Source organism: Humulus lupulus, chromosome X (assembly GCF_963169125.1).
Source record: "Humulus lupulus chromosome X, drHumLupu1.1, whole genome shotgun sequence".
Taxonomy (NCBI): domain Eukaryota; kingdom Viridiplantae; phylum Streptophyta; class Magnoliopsida; order Rosales; family Cannabaceae; genus Humulus; species Humulus lupulus.
In genome coordinates this window covers 4,250,571-4,267,664 of record NC_084802.1, presented here as the reverse complement: position 1 = coordinate 4,267,664, position 17,094 = coordinate 4,250,571, and the positions used below count along the sequence as shown (strand labels likewise).

At 28.7% G+C, this 17,094-nt stretch overlaps 3 protein-coding genes across 3 annotated transcripts; 1 reads left to right on the top strand and 2 right to left on the bottom strand.

Moving 5' to 3' along the window:
- Positions 1-1,539: 1,539 nt before the first annotated feature.
- On the bottom strand, positions 1,540-2,046 carry LOC133804590 (uncharacterized). Its single transcript, XM_062242737.1, has one exon. The coding sequence runs from the start codon at positions 2,044-2,046 to the stop codon at positions 1,540-1,542; it is 507 nt and encodes a 168-aa protein (XP_062098721.1).
- A 1,273-nt stretch (positions 2,047-3,319) lies between these two features.
- Positions 3,320-6,898, top strand: LOC133803963 (uncharacterized). The gene is made up of 2 exons (XM_062242104.1): positions 3,320-5,328; positions 6,536-6,898. The coding sequence occupies exons 1-2, from the start codon at positions 3,944-3,946 to the stop codon at positions 6,582-6,584; spliced, it is 1,434 nt and encodes a 477-aa protein (XP_062098088.1). The 5' UTR covers positions 3,320-3,943; the 3' UTR covers positions 6,585-6,898.
- A 1,600-nt stretch (positions 6,899-8,498) lies between these two features.
- LOC133804589 (probable flavin-containing monooxygenase 1) lies at positions 8,499-13,758 on the bottom strand. The gene is made up of 5 exons (XM_062242736.1): positions 13,246-13,758; positions 11,679-11,922; positions 10,301-10,479; positions 9,438-9,787; positions 8,499-9,050 (listed from the first exon to the last, which is right to left on the bottom strand). Exons 1-5 carry the CDS (start codon positions 13,756-13,758, stop codon positions 8,687-8,689), a joined length of 1,650 nt encoding a protein of 549 aa, XP_062098720.1. The 3' UTR covers positions 8,499-8,686.
- Between the last annotated feature and the right edge of the window lie 3,336 nt (positions 13,759-17,094).

The following is a 17,094-nucleotide window of genomic DNA, read 5'->3' as shown; positions in this document are numbered from 1 at the left end:
ATATAAGAAAACCTTGCCTATATGTTCTCCAATTAGAATAGAGAATCAAAAAGTAAAAAATCATTGATAGAGAAAGACAGTAACATATAGAGAAAAGATAATAATTAGGAGAAGAAAAAGATGGAAGAGAAAGTATGGAGCATTTCTGTCTGTGTGGGAATGCACTTAGCAAAAAGGTCCAAGTTCTCTGTTTCATGAACAGACTCAAATCATGTTGAACAACTTGTTTAAACAGAAAAATTGGATGCTTTCTCTTTTTCTCATTTAAAAAAAAAATTAAATGGGAAAATTGAAAATAAATAAAATAATAACAATAAGGTTACAACAGTAATGGAATGGAGATTCTTCTGTCAGTCCTCATAGGCTTTTGCTGACGTTTTACTTTTGAGGTTGGTCCCATTGTACTTGTAGACAAGATTTGTATACCTAAGAGCATCTCCAACCCATTACCATGGTGTTGTACCAACACCAAAACTAAAGAATCTTAACACCATATTTTTTTTCCATTCCAATCACAATACCAAAAATTACACCAAAAATATATATATATATATTGTTTTCCATTTTATGTTTGGTGTATTTGATTTTAATATTAGAATGTAAGTTTGTAATATTTTAATTATCTTTTGTATATTTAATCAATTTCAATGTTAATTTTATTTTCTTATAGTGTAGAGTAAGAATTTTTACATAAATTAAAATAAATTATATAAAAAATTAATTATGAAATATCTGAAATTTTATTTAAAAAATTAAATTATATGTGTATTTATAATTTAAAAAACCCAACATAAAATATAAACCCACATAATTTTCATATGTTAATATATATAAATATATATATAAGATATAAATATATTTATCTTAAAAAAAAAATGCCGTGTGAACAGTGCACGACATATATGCCGTGGCACTGTTCATCAACGGGTAAATGCATACATTTTTGGAGTTGGGTTGGAGCTAGATTTGTGCTCTCCACGTCATATATTGCCGTAATCCCGTGGGATTGGAGATGGCCTAAGGCCATATGCAATCAGACGGTATTACGGCAATATATGCCGTGGAGAGCTCAAATCTATCTCCAACCCAACTCCAAAAATCCCCCCATTTACCCGTTGATGAACAGTGCCACGGCATATATATGCCGTGCACTGTTCACACGACATTTTTTTTTATTAAGATAAATCTATTTATATCTTATATATATATTTATATATATAAACATATGAGTATTATGTGGGTTTATATTTTATGTTTGGTTTTTTAAATTATAAATACACATATAATTTAATTTTTTAAATAAAATTTCAAATATTTCATAATTAATTTTTTATATAATTTATTTTAATTTGTGTGAAAATTCTTACTCTACACTATAAGAAATAAAATTAACATTGAAATTGATTAAATATATATAAGATAATTAAAATATTACAAACTTACATTCTAATATTAAAATCAAATACACCAAACATAAAATGGAAAACAATATATATATATATAGAACACAAGACAAACTAAGACATACTTCTAATAATTTTAAAAATTATTCCCAGTTCCGCCAAGATAGTCATAATATTGACTATAATCTTGTGAAGGATTTTGAGATCGTTGATGTTCATCTTCAGCTCCTTCCATGTGTTCTTCTTCATATTGAGATCTTTGGAACTGAGATGCTCGATATTGAGATCCCTGATATTGATATCCTTCTCCATGTTCGGATGTTTGTGCTCTTGATCTGTAAATTTTTCTCCTTTCGCTTTGAATAAATTGGCGAAACTCTGGATCGGATATAGAATTCATATCCATAAATAAAATTTTATTCTCTTCTCTCATTCTAGCCACATCAACCTTTTGTCTCAGAAGTTCATTTCTTTCAAAGTTACCCTTTTCTATAACGTTAACAAGTTTTTGACTTTGTTCCATTAATTTCTTAAATTGTTCATCACTTTTTTGTTTTCCTTTTGCTTTTTTCACACCGATAGGTCTTTCAGATAAATTAATAAGAACTTCCTCATCATTCATATTAAGATCAAATGAACTCATACCGGTGGGTGCTGATGTTGGTGATTCGAAGCCAGAAGAACAAGATTGGGGGGAATTGAAACTATGACCTTGTTGTTGGAATCTAGCTGGTGAATTGGTGTTGTCATTTGTAAATTTCTCACAATCTTTAAGAATGGACCACACATGAGCAAATTTGAACCCTTTTTTACTTAATTGATTAATTAAATAATAAAATAATAAAAAGAATATTCTATTTGATTAAAAAATAATATAATAATAAATAATATATTTTGTGGTGTAATTTTTGGTGTTGTGATTGGAATTGAAAAAAAAATATAGTGTTAAGATTCTTTAGTTTTGGTGTTGGTGCAACACCATAATAAGGTAATGGGTTGGAGATGCTCTAAGATATCCTCTGCCTTAGTCTAATCACTCTTAGATTGGAAATCACTATCCAAAATCAAAATCCCATAAAATAAAAATAATATAGTTGGAATTATAGCTTTTCTATCTATCCTTCTAGATAGATAAGAAGAAAACTTCTATATTCTATGTTATTTGACAAGTTTATCTTGTCATTAATTATTTCAAAAACTAGTGTTGTTCTCATGTGAATTTCACTCGATCAATCTAATCATTGATTAGAAGAATTTAGATTGAATGGATAAAAGAGAAGACGAATCTAATATGATCATTTTTTTTAACAGTTGGTTTGGTTTTAAATTTTGTTTCTTTTGGAAACAAATCTTATGTGTTTCTTACTCGATCAATCTAATCAAAGATAAAACAAAGTTTAGATTGTATGTGATTCGTCCTTTTTCATAGAATAATAGATAATATCATATAGCCAATCAATCTAATCATTAATTAGAAAATCTTAAATTGAACGAAATTCATCGAGATATTATTAGTGTTTACCATTTGAAAAGGTCATGTAATGTGATATACCAACACATGACTTTTCTACCGCTATTCAATTCAAAAGTTTGATCAACTTTTTGAAAGTGAGAACAAATATTTCTTGCGGTGCCATTAAACCCTTTACCATTCCTCACTTATGTATTCTTGTGGAAAACCTATCCTATTAGGTTTTTGACTAAGCATCTCTTATTATTAGTATTATTATTATTATTATTATTATTATTGGGGGATTCTACCGGCGTCAAAAAGAGCCTACTAGTGGGATTCTTTTATGTTTCCGATCTTCGACACAATTTTTTTTATGATCGTATATATTGTAGTTATTTATAACATCTTACAAATTTTTCAGAAAATTTCGACTAATTTACAGTACCGAAAATTATGTTCAAATATGTTGTATTCCACGTGCATTACAAAATTTGTCACGTATGTGCAACAACTTGTTTTGAACCTAATTTTCAGCACGGTAAATTATTCGAAATTTTCTGAAAATTTGCAGGATGATCTAAATAACTACAATATACACAATAATAAAAAAATCACGCCTAGTCGGAAATACACAAATTATTACTATATCTATCTATCTATGTAGAAATGTTATTTTAATTTTTTTTCTTCACATACATATGAGAAGAGAGTTAAACAAAGCTGTTTGGAAGTAAGTGGGGGTAAAATAATATAATATCAAAGAGAGAGTTAAACAAAGGCCAACTTATTTATAACTCCTCATATATAAATTGAGTAATAAAACAGTAACAAATGTAGTTTGCCAAAAAGGGGAAAATTCCAAAAGAATTTAAAAACCCTAGACTGTCCCCAGCTATTTATAACACCCATGAGGTCCTCAAGACTTGAAAGGATCAGCTCTGCCTCTCTCTCTTCATCTCTGCATATTTGTGTACTTTATCCTTAACAAGAAAGAAGAAGAAGAAGAAAAAAAACCATGATTCTTCTAACCTTCCACTACCACCTTCTCTATTCCAAATTCTAACAAAAAAAAAAAAGACTAAGTGAGATGAGGCAAGGTCGATCTTCAAATAAGGTAGATGAGATTAAAGGAATGGTGGAAATTGATCATCATCATCATCATCTTCATCATCATCATAAACTCAATAAGCAGCAGCTGAGAGAAGAGCCTCATCTCTCTGGTGCCTATATTCGTAGCTTAGTGAAACAACTCACCTCATCATCATCATCATCATCATCTTCTTCTTCTTCTTCTTTCAAAACCAACAAAGACTCGATGAATCATCCCAACAAAGAAGGCCCAGATTGTGATGATGTTGATGTTGGTGATGGTGATGTTTTCACAGCCCAGAACCCAAACCAAAACCAACGTAATAATACTACAACAAACCAAACACAACAGCCTCACAAAAAACAAGTTAGGAGAAGACTCCACACCACTAGACCTTACCAAGAGAGGCTTCTAAACATGGCCGAGGCCAGAAGAGAGATTGTCACTGCTCTTAAGTTTCATAGAGCGGCCATGAAACAAGCAGCCACTGAGCAACAACAGAAGCAGCAGCAGCCGCAGACACCGCCACCGCCGGTTCAACAGCCGCCTCAGCAGGCTCCGGTGATCCCATGTTTTGAACAAGAAGAAGGACACAATAAGATTAAATCCAGAAGATCGAACAACCATAGGGAACCTTTCTCCAAATATCTAGAAAACACTCTTTCCTATCCTTACTCTCATCCTCCAAATCCATATTCTTGGCCGGCGACGACGGCGGCGGCTGTTTCTTCCTCAATTCATCAACCCTTCACTGAAACTCTCAACTTCATTCTTCCAAACCAACCCTTGGGACTGAACCTCAATTTCCATGATTTCAACAACATTGACACCAGTCTTTACCACAGCAGCAGCAGCAGCAACAAACCCTCCTCCTTCTACTCCGCCTCGTCGTCATCGCCGCCGTCGTCTTCATCCTCACCTTCATTCTCAATTGCCCACGATCACTACGAATTCTCAAGCTCCGCCGCCGCAGCAGAACGGCCGGGAAGTACTCATAAGAATAATCTCATACCGGTTTCCCTTACTCCGGCTGATTTGGCAACCACAAGCGGCGGCGGAGGAGGGTTGCATGCAGCCATGGATGATGAGGAGATGGCTGAGATCAGATCGATTGGAGAGCAGCATCAGATGGAGTGGAGTGACACCATGAATTTGGTCACATCAGCTTGGTGGTTTAAGTTCTTGAGGAGCATGGAGCTCGGTGGTGGCCCCAATGTCGAAACTTCAGATGATTTTGATGATAACGTTAATGGGTTTCGTCCATTTGGTGAGGTTATGGAGTTTCCGGCTTGGTTGAGCTCGAACGAAACCTGCTTTGATCAACAACGTTTCGATGACCATTACTGCTCAGATGAGTATTCTCAAGCTCCGGCTTTGCCTTGGTAAGAATATGATCTAATAATATTAATAATAATAATAAAAATAAAGTCTTTTCCTTTTCTATATATTTTTTTAAAATTGAAATAAAAAACCAACAAATGTTTTATGTTGCTTTACCTTTTTTAATGTTCTTTCTTCTAATTAATTAGATTTCATTTTAATATTTGTCACTTTTAAATGTGACAAAAGTACTAGATCTCTACTTAGTCACACAAGTATATAAAGGGTATTCTAATTATTGAAATAACAATATATTTTTTTGTTTAATTAAAGAATTTTGAGATTATCTTCAAAGCTTTCCAAAACACAAAATCGTCAAAGTTGTGAAAGGTGGACAAATTTTGGTGTGCCTTCGTCACTATTGTCAGATTTTTCATGGTCCAATTATTTTTAGCTAACCCCACAAGAATCTTTATTTTTTATTTTTTAATAATAATTGTTATGTACTTGTATTTTTTATTTTTTGCTCATCATCATTTTATACATAATGATTTGATAAGTGATTATCTTGTCATTGATATTTTTAATGGTCCAATTATTTTTCACAAACCCAACAAGATTAATCTCTTCATTTTTTTTATAAAAAAAATTCAACACAAAGGGCTAAGGATAATAATTGTTATGCTTTTTTTTTGCACATCATTTTATACATAATGATTTGCTAAGTGATTATTCTGTTTTGTTTGCTCATCATTTTATACATAATTATTTGCTAAGTGATTAATTTGTTTTGTAATTAATTGATCCCCATCATGTATTTTTCATGGGTACAAATTATACCGAGTGTCTAATTTTAAAAATATAATTTAATTTTTAGCTTTTTTTTAAAAAAAAAATTTTTATACCTAATATTTATTTGAATCTACCAATTATACCCTTCAATTATACTTAAGTTATATGTGTATAAGCAAGTGTATTATGGGAAATGTCATTATAATAATGAGTAAAATTTAACTGAATTTATTTAATGACTAATTTTAGTTAATTAATCCTAAATCTAGGTACTTATCAAGTAATCCCTTTTTATGGTCCAATTACTTTTCACTAACCCCAAAAGATTAATCTTTTTTTATTTAATTATTTTTAAATTCAACTCAAAGGGTTAAGGATAATAATTGTTATGTACTTGTGTTTTTATTGTTTGCTCATCATTTTATACATAATGATTTACTAAGTGATTATTTTGTTTTGTAATTTTTTCATTCACAGCATGGATATTGAAGAAATTGAAGGCATGGATGGAGATTGGTTAAGTTAAGCCTTAATCAGAACAATTGATATGATTCTTTTTATCTTTTTTTTTTTTTTTTTTTTTTTTGTGGGGTGTTAGATCCAATATTTGGGTAGTTTTGGGAAAAGAAAAATAAAAAACTTTTTGCCTTTTATTTTGAGTTGAGACTACAATAAGGGCTTGCTAAGATTGATGTCAAAGAAGGCAGGCCATAGGAAAAAAAAGAAAGAAAAATAATGTTTGAAAGGAAGGAGTGTGTTTTTTTTTTCTTTCTCCTTTATTCTCAACTTCATATGTTGAAATATTTTCAAATATATGATAATGTCATGGTTGGTTAGGGATTTAAAGTCTTTAAGATAAAGACTACTTTATATTTGATTATAATGAGGTCTCAAATCTTAAATATTATACATTTATTCTTTACTTGATTATACAATCTTAATTGGATTGGTTTTATGGATCTAGATTTTGTCTTTAATTTGTCTTGTTAATAAATACATTCTCATAACCCTACAACTTTTTGGATTAATAATCAGACTAATCGGATGGTAATTAATTATTGAAATTCTAAACATATTTAATCTCAGTCTAAATTTATTAAATAAAGTCTACATATATGATCGTGTACATTGTAGTTATTTAAAAAAAACCTGCAAATTTGAGGAAATTTTATATAATTTACAGTACCGAAAACATAATTCAAATCGTTTGTTGCACTCGCGACTGATTTTTTATACATATAAAAAGTAACTTATTTGAACTATGTTGTTCTATTATAGGATATTATAAATAACTACAATGTACAATGTTATAACAAATTAAGCCAAAAACCATCAAAGTACCGAAAATAAAAAGGGTGCACTGGTACACCGAAAAGTAGGGGTGCAGCAGAAAATCACCCATTACTTTATTTATTTTGAAAAAAATGGCAAAATTCAAAACTTTCATTTTATTGTGAATAGAAAATTTTCCATCAAGTCCAATTAATCACGGTCCAATTGTCATGCAACTTAGGAGAACAGGTAGGTGAGAGTTACAAATTGGGTCTATTACTCACTTTGCAGTCTTAGCTTTAAATACAAATAAATATAACATAATATTATATTACATAAAATCATATAATATAATATAAAAATAAATAAATAAATAAATAGTTTGGCGGTTTTGGTTTGTATCCCACAGATTTATTATTGACAGCAGCAAATCCGTGAAAATGGTTGTTTTGTTTGGAATGTGAATTGAATCTAAATTTAAAAATATAAAAATAAAAATAGATCAATACTATGAACTTTGAATTATTATTCTTATTATTAATATATTATAATATAAATTGGAGATAATGGGTATCTCAAACTGAATATATAGTCAAGATGAGATTGGAGATTTAAATCGACCAAATCAAATATACTGCTAACTGCATATTTGTCACTGTATTCAAATACAGGGAACAATATTTCTAATTTGCAGCTTTGGATAATTGACTAATTATAAATTAATATACTAATACACAAAAACACATTAATATTATTATTATAATAACAATATTAATTGAACAATATCCTAATAATTTATTGTACTCACTGAATTGTATGTATATATTTTTGTTTCCAAGGATATTATCTTCTAAGCTATTAATATTTTGATAGAGTAAAACATACACTATAATATTTTTTTTTTACTTTTAGTCGCAACAAAATCCGTAACCAAAGAAAGAAAATTTATATCTAAAAATATAATTATAATGACTATATCACCACGAAAAGGAAATTCATGATTAAAATATTAGTTGTAAAAAATATATAATTGTAGTAATTACATTTTGTCGTTGTGACTAAAATTATATTCATAATAACTTATAACTAAATATTACTTTTTAATCACAATTAATTTTTTTTGTTGTGAATAAAAGTGACAATTAATTATAAAAAATTTGGGTTGTGCACTAAATTATAACTTTATTATTTTGTAATGATAAAAGAAGGTACAAGATAAGTAGTAAATACTACTAATGTAGTCCCACAATACACACATATATGTTATAGCATAAAATTGGGTTTAATTAAAAACCCTAACTCTTTTATTCTATAGTATTAAATACCTAATAAGCCATATGCATCCCATAAATGAAATTATTTCTCTTTCTCATTCTCATTCTCATGATCATAGTAATCTTGGCTGCTATAAGGGCTAAAAGCTTCCCAAAACCAGTTAGTCTTCCTCCATGGACTAACTCCCATCTCTTGGCATATCTCATCACTGTGGTTGATGCTAAAAGTGGAAATACAGTGCCTTTTGTGAAACCTTGTGGCCCTCTTCATGATCTCCAACTCTTTGGTTACTTGTTCAAGCATTTTCTCAACAGGAGGAAGCTTGAATTTATAGTCCGCCAGCCTAGACAACCACTTACAACGCAGCTCCGCCGTGTGCAGATTCGATACGCTTTCTATGTATCCCACAAATCCCATGTTCGGTATCAGTGGATGAATTGTACCCCTGCAGACACATATGTCCAATTTTGTAATTTTTTGAACAATTAAAAAAAGGACTTCTTGGCAAAATGACTTATTTTTTAAAATCATTTTGCACTCTAGTCTAGTTTTAATAATTCTTTGCAAAATGACCTCTCATAATTTAGACAGCTAGTTAAAAATTTAGACAGGTGACCGAAAAATTTAGACAGCTGGTCAAAAATTTGAGACAACTGGTCGAAAAATTTAGACAACTGGTCGAATTTTAGACAAAGGTTATTTTGCAAAAAATGATCGAAAGTAGGCCAGAATGCAAAAGCACTTCAAAAAGATGCTATTTTCACCAATTTCTCTTAAAAAAATACATTAAAATAATCTAACTTGAAGAGCTTAATTGTTGTTATCATTTTACCTGTACAAGGGCATAACACCAGTGGAGTCAAGAACAAGACTCCTAAAAGGCTGAGGTAGAATGGATTGGAGCTTTTTCTTGCCTTCATAACCAGTGGCAAGAAGAACTACATCAGCTTCTAATCTGGTTTGGTCTTCAAACTCAATACCACCACTCCAAAAGCCCCATTTGGAAGCTTTTTTGAACTTGATGTTTCCCTTGTCTGCCTCCTTAAAGAAATTCTCAGGCAATATGGCCATTTGGCATGAAGCATAGTCCTCCTCAAATGGATGGTCTGGTTTCAGTCCATACTTCACCAATGGCAGTTTCCACATCAAGTATAGCTCTATGAACTTGGATATTGCCCTTCTCTATAAATACATATTACAAAACATTATTTAACTCAATTTTATCGGTTGAGTAGTAGTTGATAATTTACGGGTGATTTCGCAAAGTAATTTTCTAGACAGAGTATCGAGTGTGTCTGAAATGTCATTTTTGTAAAGAATTATTAAAATGAGATTATTATATATTTTTTCTCAATTTATGCTCACATTTTTCTATTTTTTTTTCCCTTCTTTTTCATGTTTTAAAAAATACATATGAATAATATATATTTTAAATAAAAAAATATAAAAACTTATTAAAATAAAAGTTATCTTTATTTATTTTTTGGTGTAAATATAATGTTCATTTACTAAATATGGCACAATAATTATAATATTTTACAAAATCACTTTCGAGAGACACCTAATACATTGTCTGACACACTCGACACCCGATCGAAAATTATCGATATTTTGTTTGGAAAGTCATTATCACAAATTACTCTATCAAAGCTTAGTAGTTAATAAAGTAATAATTAAAGAAAGTGAGATTTTTACCAAAGGAGAAAAAAGGTGGCATAGAAAGGTTCGAAACAAGGTTTGGTTTGGCCTTTCATGGAGAAATTGAGAAGACCTTGTTGAATAAAACAAGAAAAATGGGAGTCCCCATATCCAATATGACGGAACAGTCCAATGTAGAGTCCTTATCACCATTGTGCATGGTTGCCCTTCTGGTCCTTTTATTAACCCCACCAAAAATAAATAAATAAATTAGAATAATAAATGAAAGAAAATTAATTATTGAAAAAAATAAAAAAAGATAGAAAAGGACATGAAAAATGTCAATTGCAAGCCATTTCGATCGTCAGCCACATTATTTTTGTATGTATCAACACACCAAGAATCAAACAAAATTATAACTGGCACTGTTGGAATAAACTAAAACAATTTATTTTATTTTATTTTATTTTATTTTGAATATATCTAAATATAGAAACCAAAAATTATAAATAAATGCTTTTATACTACTTTACAGCACATTTTGTTATTAATTTATTATTATTATTATTTTGTTCTTCATCAATATATAACACTGTGATGGTTACAAATTCATTTGGTTATTTATTCTCTATTATTAATCCATTATTATTTTTAAAAGATTTCATTTTTACCCTTCTAGTTAAACTCATGATTTTGTTTTTTCTTTCTTTGCCTTATAAAATATTAATTTTATGTGGGCTTTTTTTAATAACCTGATGTAGCTCTTAAATTAATTAGAAATTTTTATCTACCACAATTTTTTATAAAGAAAAATATATATCCTTATCATTTAATAATATTCTTTTATGATTTTTTTTATAGTATTTATTCAATATAATAAATTTTAAATAAAAAATTATACTTTTGAAATAATTTTTGTAAGACCTTAATAATGATAAAACTTATAGTTATTTTTTAAAAAATAAAAATAAAAATTAATTCCCTTTAATAAAAATAAAAAATAAAAAAGCTCTCAACTGCCAAAAAGCCGAACTTGGCCTGAAAGTGGGGTCTTGACTCTTGAGGTTTTTTTTCTTTCTTTATTTATTTTTTTAATTTTTTTTTTGAGGGGATTGACTCTTGAGGTTTTCTTTATTTATTTTTTTCATTTTTTTTGTGGGGATTGACTCTTGAGTTAGACCTCATGTTTTGTAAGACTATTTATTTTAAATCAAAATTATTTCTTGTTGACTTCGAAAACTACAGACCGTATGGTCAACGAATATATTTACTTACATCAAAGTATTGGTACAGTAACCACTAGTCAACCAGTTTGAATATAATTATTATTAGTCAATTTATTTTATTTTTCATAAAAATATAATGAGTGAATATAAGACATAGTCTTCTATACGTATATACGTATATAGCATATATATATATATATTTTATATACCTTTGTTAGCTTCGACACATTCCATGGCTAAATCAATGGCTGATTTCTTGTAGCCAATAATGGCAACCTTTTTTCCTTTCAAGAGAGATTGAGCAGCTTCTTTGTCGAGCTTCGAGTATTCAATCGAGTGTAAAATTTTTCCCGAGAAAGCTGGTGATTCTTCATTATTATTTTCGTCGTTCACCATTCTTGGGACGTCTCCATATTTTCCAATGCATATCACCAGAAACTCAAATGCGTACCACTAAAAATAATAATCATAAACAATTAGTAATTAAATTATATTGATATTTATTAATTAAGAGGGTGAAAAAACTCGTTTTTCACGGTTAAGATAAAAAGGAAATATGATATACATAGGTCGAAAAAAATTCATAGAGTTAATACAAATCTTAAAAGAGATTATAATCTTGATAGGTCACTGAAAAAATTGTTTACCATTTACATAATATTTGACTCTAGCTTAAGTAATTTATTTTTTTGGTATCTAGCTAGAGCTGACTATAACGATATTACATGACTTAATTTATATTATATAGTCTTATTGTATATATATATACTTTATATATTTATTATGTAGTGAAGTCTTATATAAACTAATAAATATGTTTTTTTTAATTAAATAATATATTTCTAAAAAAAAATAATTAACCTAAGTCCCCATTAAAGATAGCCTCATCTGCACATTTTATTATTTTGTTTCAAAAAATAAGTTGAATTTAGTAAGCAAGTCAAAGTATAAAGTAAAGACTTAATTTTACATTTGTCACCTCCAAAGTCAACCAATTTAATAAAAGTCTTGAATTATCTCTTATGGGAAAAAAAAAAAAGTTGCTGAATTATTATACTTTAACATTAAACTCGTGACCCTCTATTTCTATCATATATTTTCCTTACCCCTAAAAAAAACATTGACCAGACTTGATATAAATAACTAAATTATACAATTAAATTAAGAAGCTTTACTCAGTAATATTTATTTATTTTTTCATATATTCATATTTTCACATAAATAAGGAGATAGTAAGAAAAAAAAAACTTGAATATATATATATGCATAAATGAGTAAGATTGATTTAAGTTCTAAAAGAAAGTAGTCAAACTTAATTATCTTTTTTATTGAGAGAGTTTATAGCAGAATTTTAATAAACAACAACATTATATTTGTATTATAATACAAGTTATACAATAATATTTTTGCAAGACTCTTTTAGATTTGTTTTATTTGTTAAACTTTTTATATACTTTTGACCAAAATTGGTGAGTAGTCTTCTCTGTATATATATTTATATAACACATACGTCTCATATACATAAATATATATAAGCGTATAATATATATCTTATAATCAAAATAATAATAATAATAATAATAATAATAATAATAATAATAATAATAATAGCTTCAAAGGTTTTCATAAACCAAAGAAATAATAGTATATAGTACTTGACGATATATAATCATGCATGCAAAATATATATATATATATATACAGAATATATAATATATATTTATATGAACAATATTCTATTATTAAATATAATAAATATTATAGTTTTATATATACCTGAACGACGCCGTTTGATTGATCAGAAGTGTCGAGAACGGCAACCTCCCAAACAGGATGACCATTCAAAAGCTTACCATACTCTGCAGGTGCAGCAGCAGGCATATGATTATTCTCCACATTGAGCAATGTTCCGGTGCGGTCGAGACCAGCATAGCGAATCTCAACCACCCTGGAGTTGAACTTGACGTACTTGAGCACATCAAAGTGTTTGGCATAGCCGTACAAGTAATCCAGGACCTGGATATGGGAAGGAAAAGTGGTGCTGTCTCTGTCAGGCCAAGGATAATCCGAGAACTCGAAATCACAACGGGGTGTTTGGAGCTTGGTACAGCTGTACGAACAGTGTTTCCAAACACCCCCAATGAACTCCGTGGACTCCAACACAACAGGCTTGTGATTCGCAAGCTGTTTGGCTGCGGCGATACCGCTAATCCCAGCTCCGATTATCCCTACTTTGGATACTGACTTAACCCGGTTTTGCTCGTTATTGTTGTAACTTACCACAGCCATGGTATATATATGAATATTCACTAATATTAAGAAGGCTTATATATAAATATATAGCAAATGATAATATGTTGTAGTGTAATTGGCTTTATGGGGGGTGATCGATCGACCTATTTATAGTTGTTGAGGGAAGACTTTTTCAATTTTAAGTAGTAGACTTATATTTAGTTGATATTTAATTTAAAAAAAAAAATTAAGATGTTGTTGGGTATCTTCATTCATTGATTATTTTTTGTTTTCTACCAAGACTTAGTGTGTGTATATATATAGATAAATATATATAAGCTTGATGAATAAGAAAGTAGTACTGTTTTTCGAAAGAAGGTGTACATTACATAATAATAATAATAATAATAATAATAAAGGGTAGGTACCATTTGGTATATCCTATGTTCTTGATAATCATCATCAAATACTTTGTAATTTGAAAATTAAAATAAAATAGTACCATGTTATTTTTTGAAAATATACCAATTTGATACTTTATAATTTGTGACAAAATTTAAGTTATAAAGTATTATTTTATTCCGATTTTTTAAATTTAGTATGCCATATTAGTATTATTCATGATAGAAAATATCAAATTATACTTTGCTAAAATACATAATAGTGAATAATATAATAAGTAAATTTTATGATATATTGTATAATATAATATAATAATATATTATGATGTATTGTGTGAATTTTATCAAGATATATAAATTATTCATTTTTAAGCTGTCTATGACGAAAGCAATATGTCAAAAAGAAATAAATAAGTTAAATTTTTGTTTTTTTTAAAAAAAAAGTGATTTTTTATTTTCATATTATTTGGTCTGCATGACAATATTTATATATGATGAAACACGTACAAATATATGTGGTTGTTGACTGCATGTGCATGATATATGTAATGGTAGTCAGAACTATTTTTGGAAAATCTTCAAGTATATATATATATACATATATTTATGGTAATTTTCGTTGTTTCATACATATATACATGTTATTATTATTATTTTAAAGGAAAGGTTGGAATCGTTTAGCTTTTTTGTGTTCACATCACATAATAAATAATGTGGGGCTTTGCTCTAAAAAAACACTATGTGGGGCTTGACTCTCTATATGAACTTGTATTAAATTCTTCTTTGCCACTCTCTACGTAGGCAAATCCCCCCCTATTGTTATATAGGTTTTGGATTTTTGTGAAAAAATGGAATACATTACTTGCATTAAGATATAATGTATTCGATTTGAGCTAAGTTTAATATACTTAAACTTGTAATGTTTGATAACTGTTCGATAATCGAATTATTATTCCAAGTGAATGATATGTATCTCCTATCTGGACAAAACTTTACTAGTGCGTTATCACTACAACAATTAATGTTAGTTGCGGCGTAGCTATTAGCGACGGGTACAGTCCACCGCTATTATACAGGGTATTAGCGGCGGACTTTAGTCCGCCGCTAATTAGGTGTGATTATTTAAAAAATATATAATAATATGTATTAGCGGCGCATTTAGACTTTATTAGCGATGGAGTCCCCCACTGCTAATTCATGAAATTCTTGTAGTGTATATAAAAATATTATCATCAATTTTTACCCTTATATAATATTGATCTTGTAAAAAGATCGAAATATTTATATATATGGGTTTAAAATGGCATCTCCATATATATATGATTGTATTTCAAACTGATTACGAATATGGAATAATCTAATACGTTAGTATTGTTATTTGACACTTTAATGTGTCTAACATCACATGAGGTGACTCCTAATGATTGGTTAACAATACTCTATATTTATTATTTATTACTAAACTAAAATTATGTGAGTCTCGATATTGAATTGGATACCAGTGGTATCCGTTTGCATTTCTCTTAATACCTCATTAAATTCATGATACGATTGCTTCTTCTTTTTTTATTTAATGCATTGACTACTAATGTTTTAATAAGGGATTTTATTTTTATTCAAACATGATATTTTGTTGATTGAATAATAAATTGATAAGTTTATGAAGTTCAAGGGTTCATACTACTAGCTTTGTAGTAGTAAAATGGTGGATTCGATCGTTCCAAATAATATTAATAATGCCCTTGAACAAAAATGGCGTTGTTGACTCGTGTTAAATATTGTATGATTAATTAGGGTTTGAAGTTGTCCATATTGAATTTCTAATCATCAAATGACAAAACTACGTACGTGTATATACTAACTACTAATAAGTGATTTATAGACATTATTATTAAATAAGAAAAGTGAACACAAGAAACATCGAAGAAGATGAGAAAGAACCTTAAAAGAAATTTCCTTGGTCCATTATTATTATTATTATATATTTTACATAATATTATTCAAGTAAGATATGTAATTAAGAGTATTTATAACGAAATGGGTATATTTATGTAGTCATATTCAAAAGGGTTTATACTTTTTTGGATCATGTATTTTTACCCATTACTTGTTTGGACTTTGTGTTTTGAAAAATTACTTTTTAAACTCTATGTTTTGTAAAATGGTTAAAATAGAACTCTAAACCTGATTTTAGTCAATATTTTTTTAACTAAAATCACAAATAATTTACCAAATTAATAATTCAGAAGAAAAATAAAATCATTCTGCTTAAAAACTGTGTTGCTATATTCAATTTTTTCTTCATCAAAATTGAATTTAGGGTTCTATTTTAACTCTTTTACAAAATATAGGGTCCAAAAAATAATTTTTCAAAACACAAAATCCAAACAAAAAAAGAGGAAAAAACACAAGTTCAAAAAAAAAATATATAAATCCAATTCAAAATTATATGTATATATATAAATTAGTTATTGCCTTCCTTTTACTTGTCTTATATTATAACTAATAAGTCAATTCCATGCAGCCAGCTGGTGAGGGCCTTTTTGTCAGAAAATTGGCACGTTTCTGATGTTTGACCAATTAAACCAAGAACAATTTGCCTTACTATATCAAGCTTTTTGCTTCTTTATTAAGAAAATTTTTTTCCACTTTTTTTCTATGATGAAAAAGTGGGGAATTATTGAATATAATAGATATTGACATATGGATATAATTATTGTTGCCGTGCAAATAATCAGTTGTGTCTCTCACATTAATTAACAATAGTGGTCATGTTACTTTTATTGTATTCACACCCCTATTCATGTTACTTATACTGGTCTTGAACTTGAAGTATTTTATTATCGATTCTCATATGTTGTAATTTAAAATAAAACAGGATCAATCAACATGATTTCGTTGGACACTATAATACCTAATAACAATGCTCTTATATATAACCTAAACGAATTAAGTAAATACCTCTTAGAAAGATAATACGTACACTTTTCCT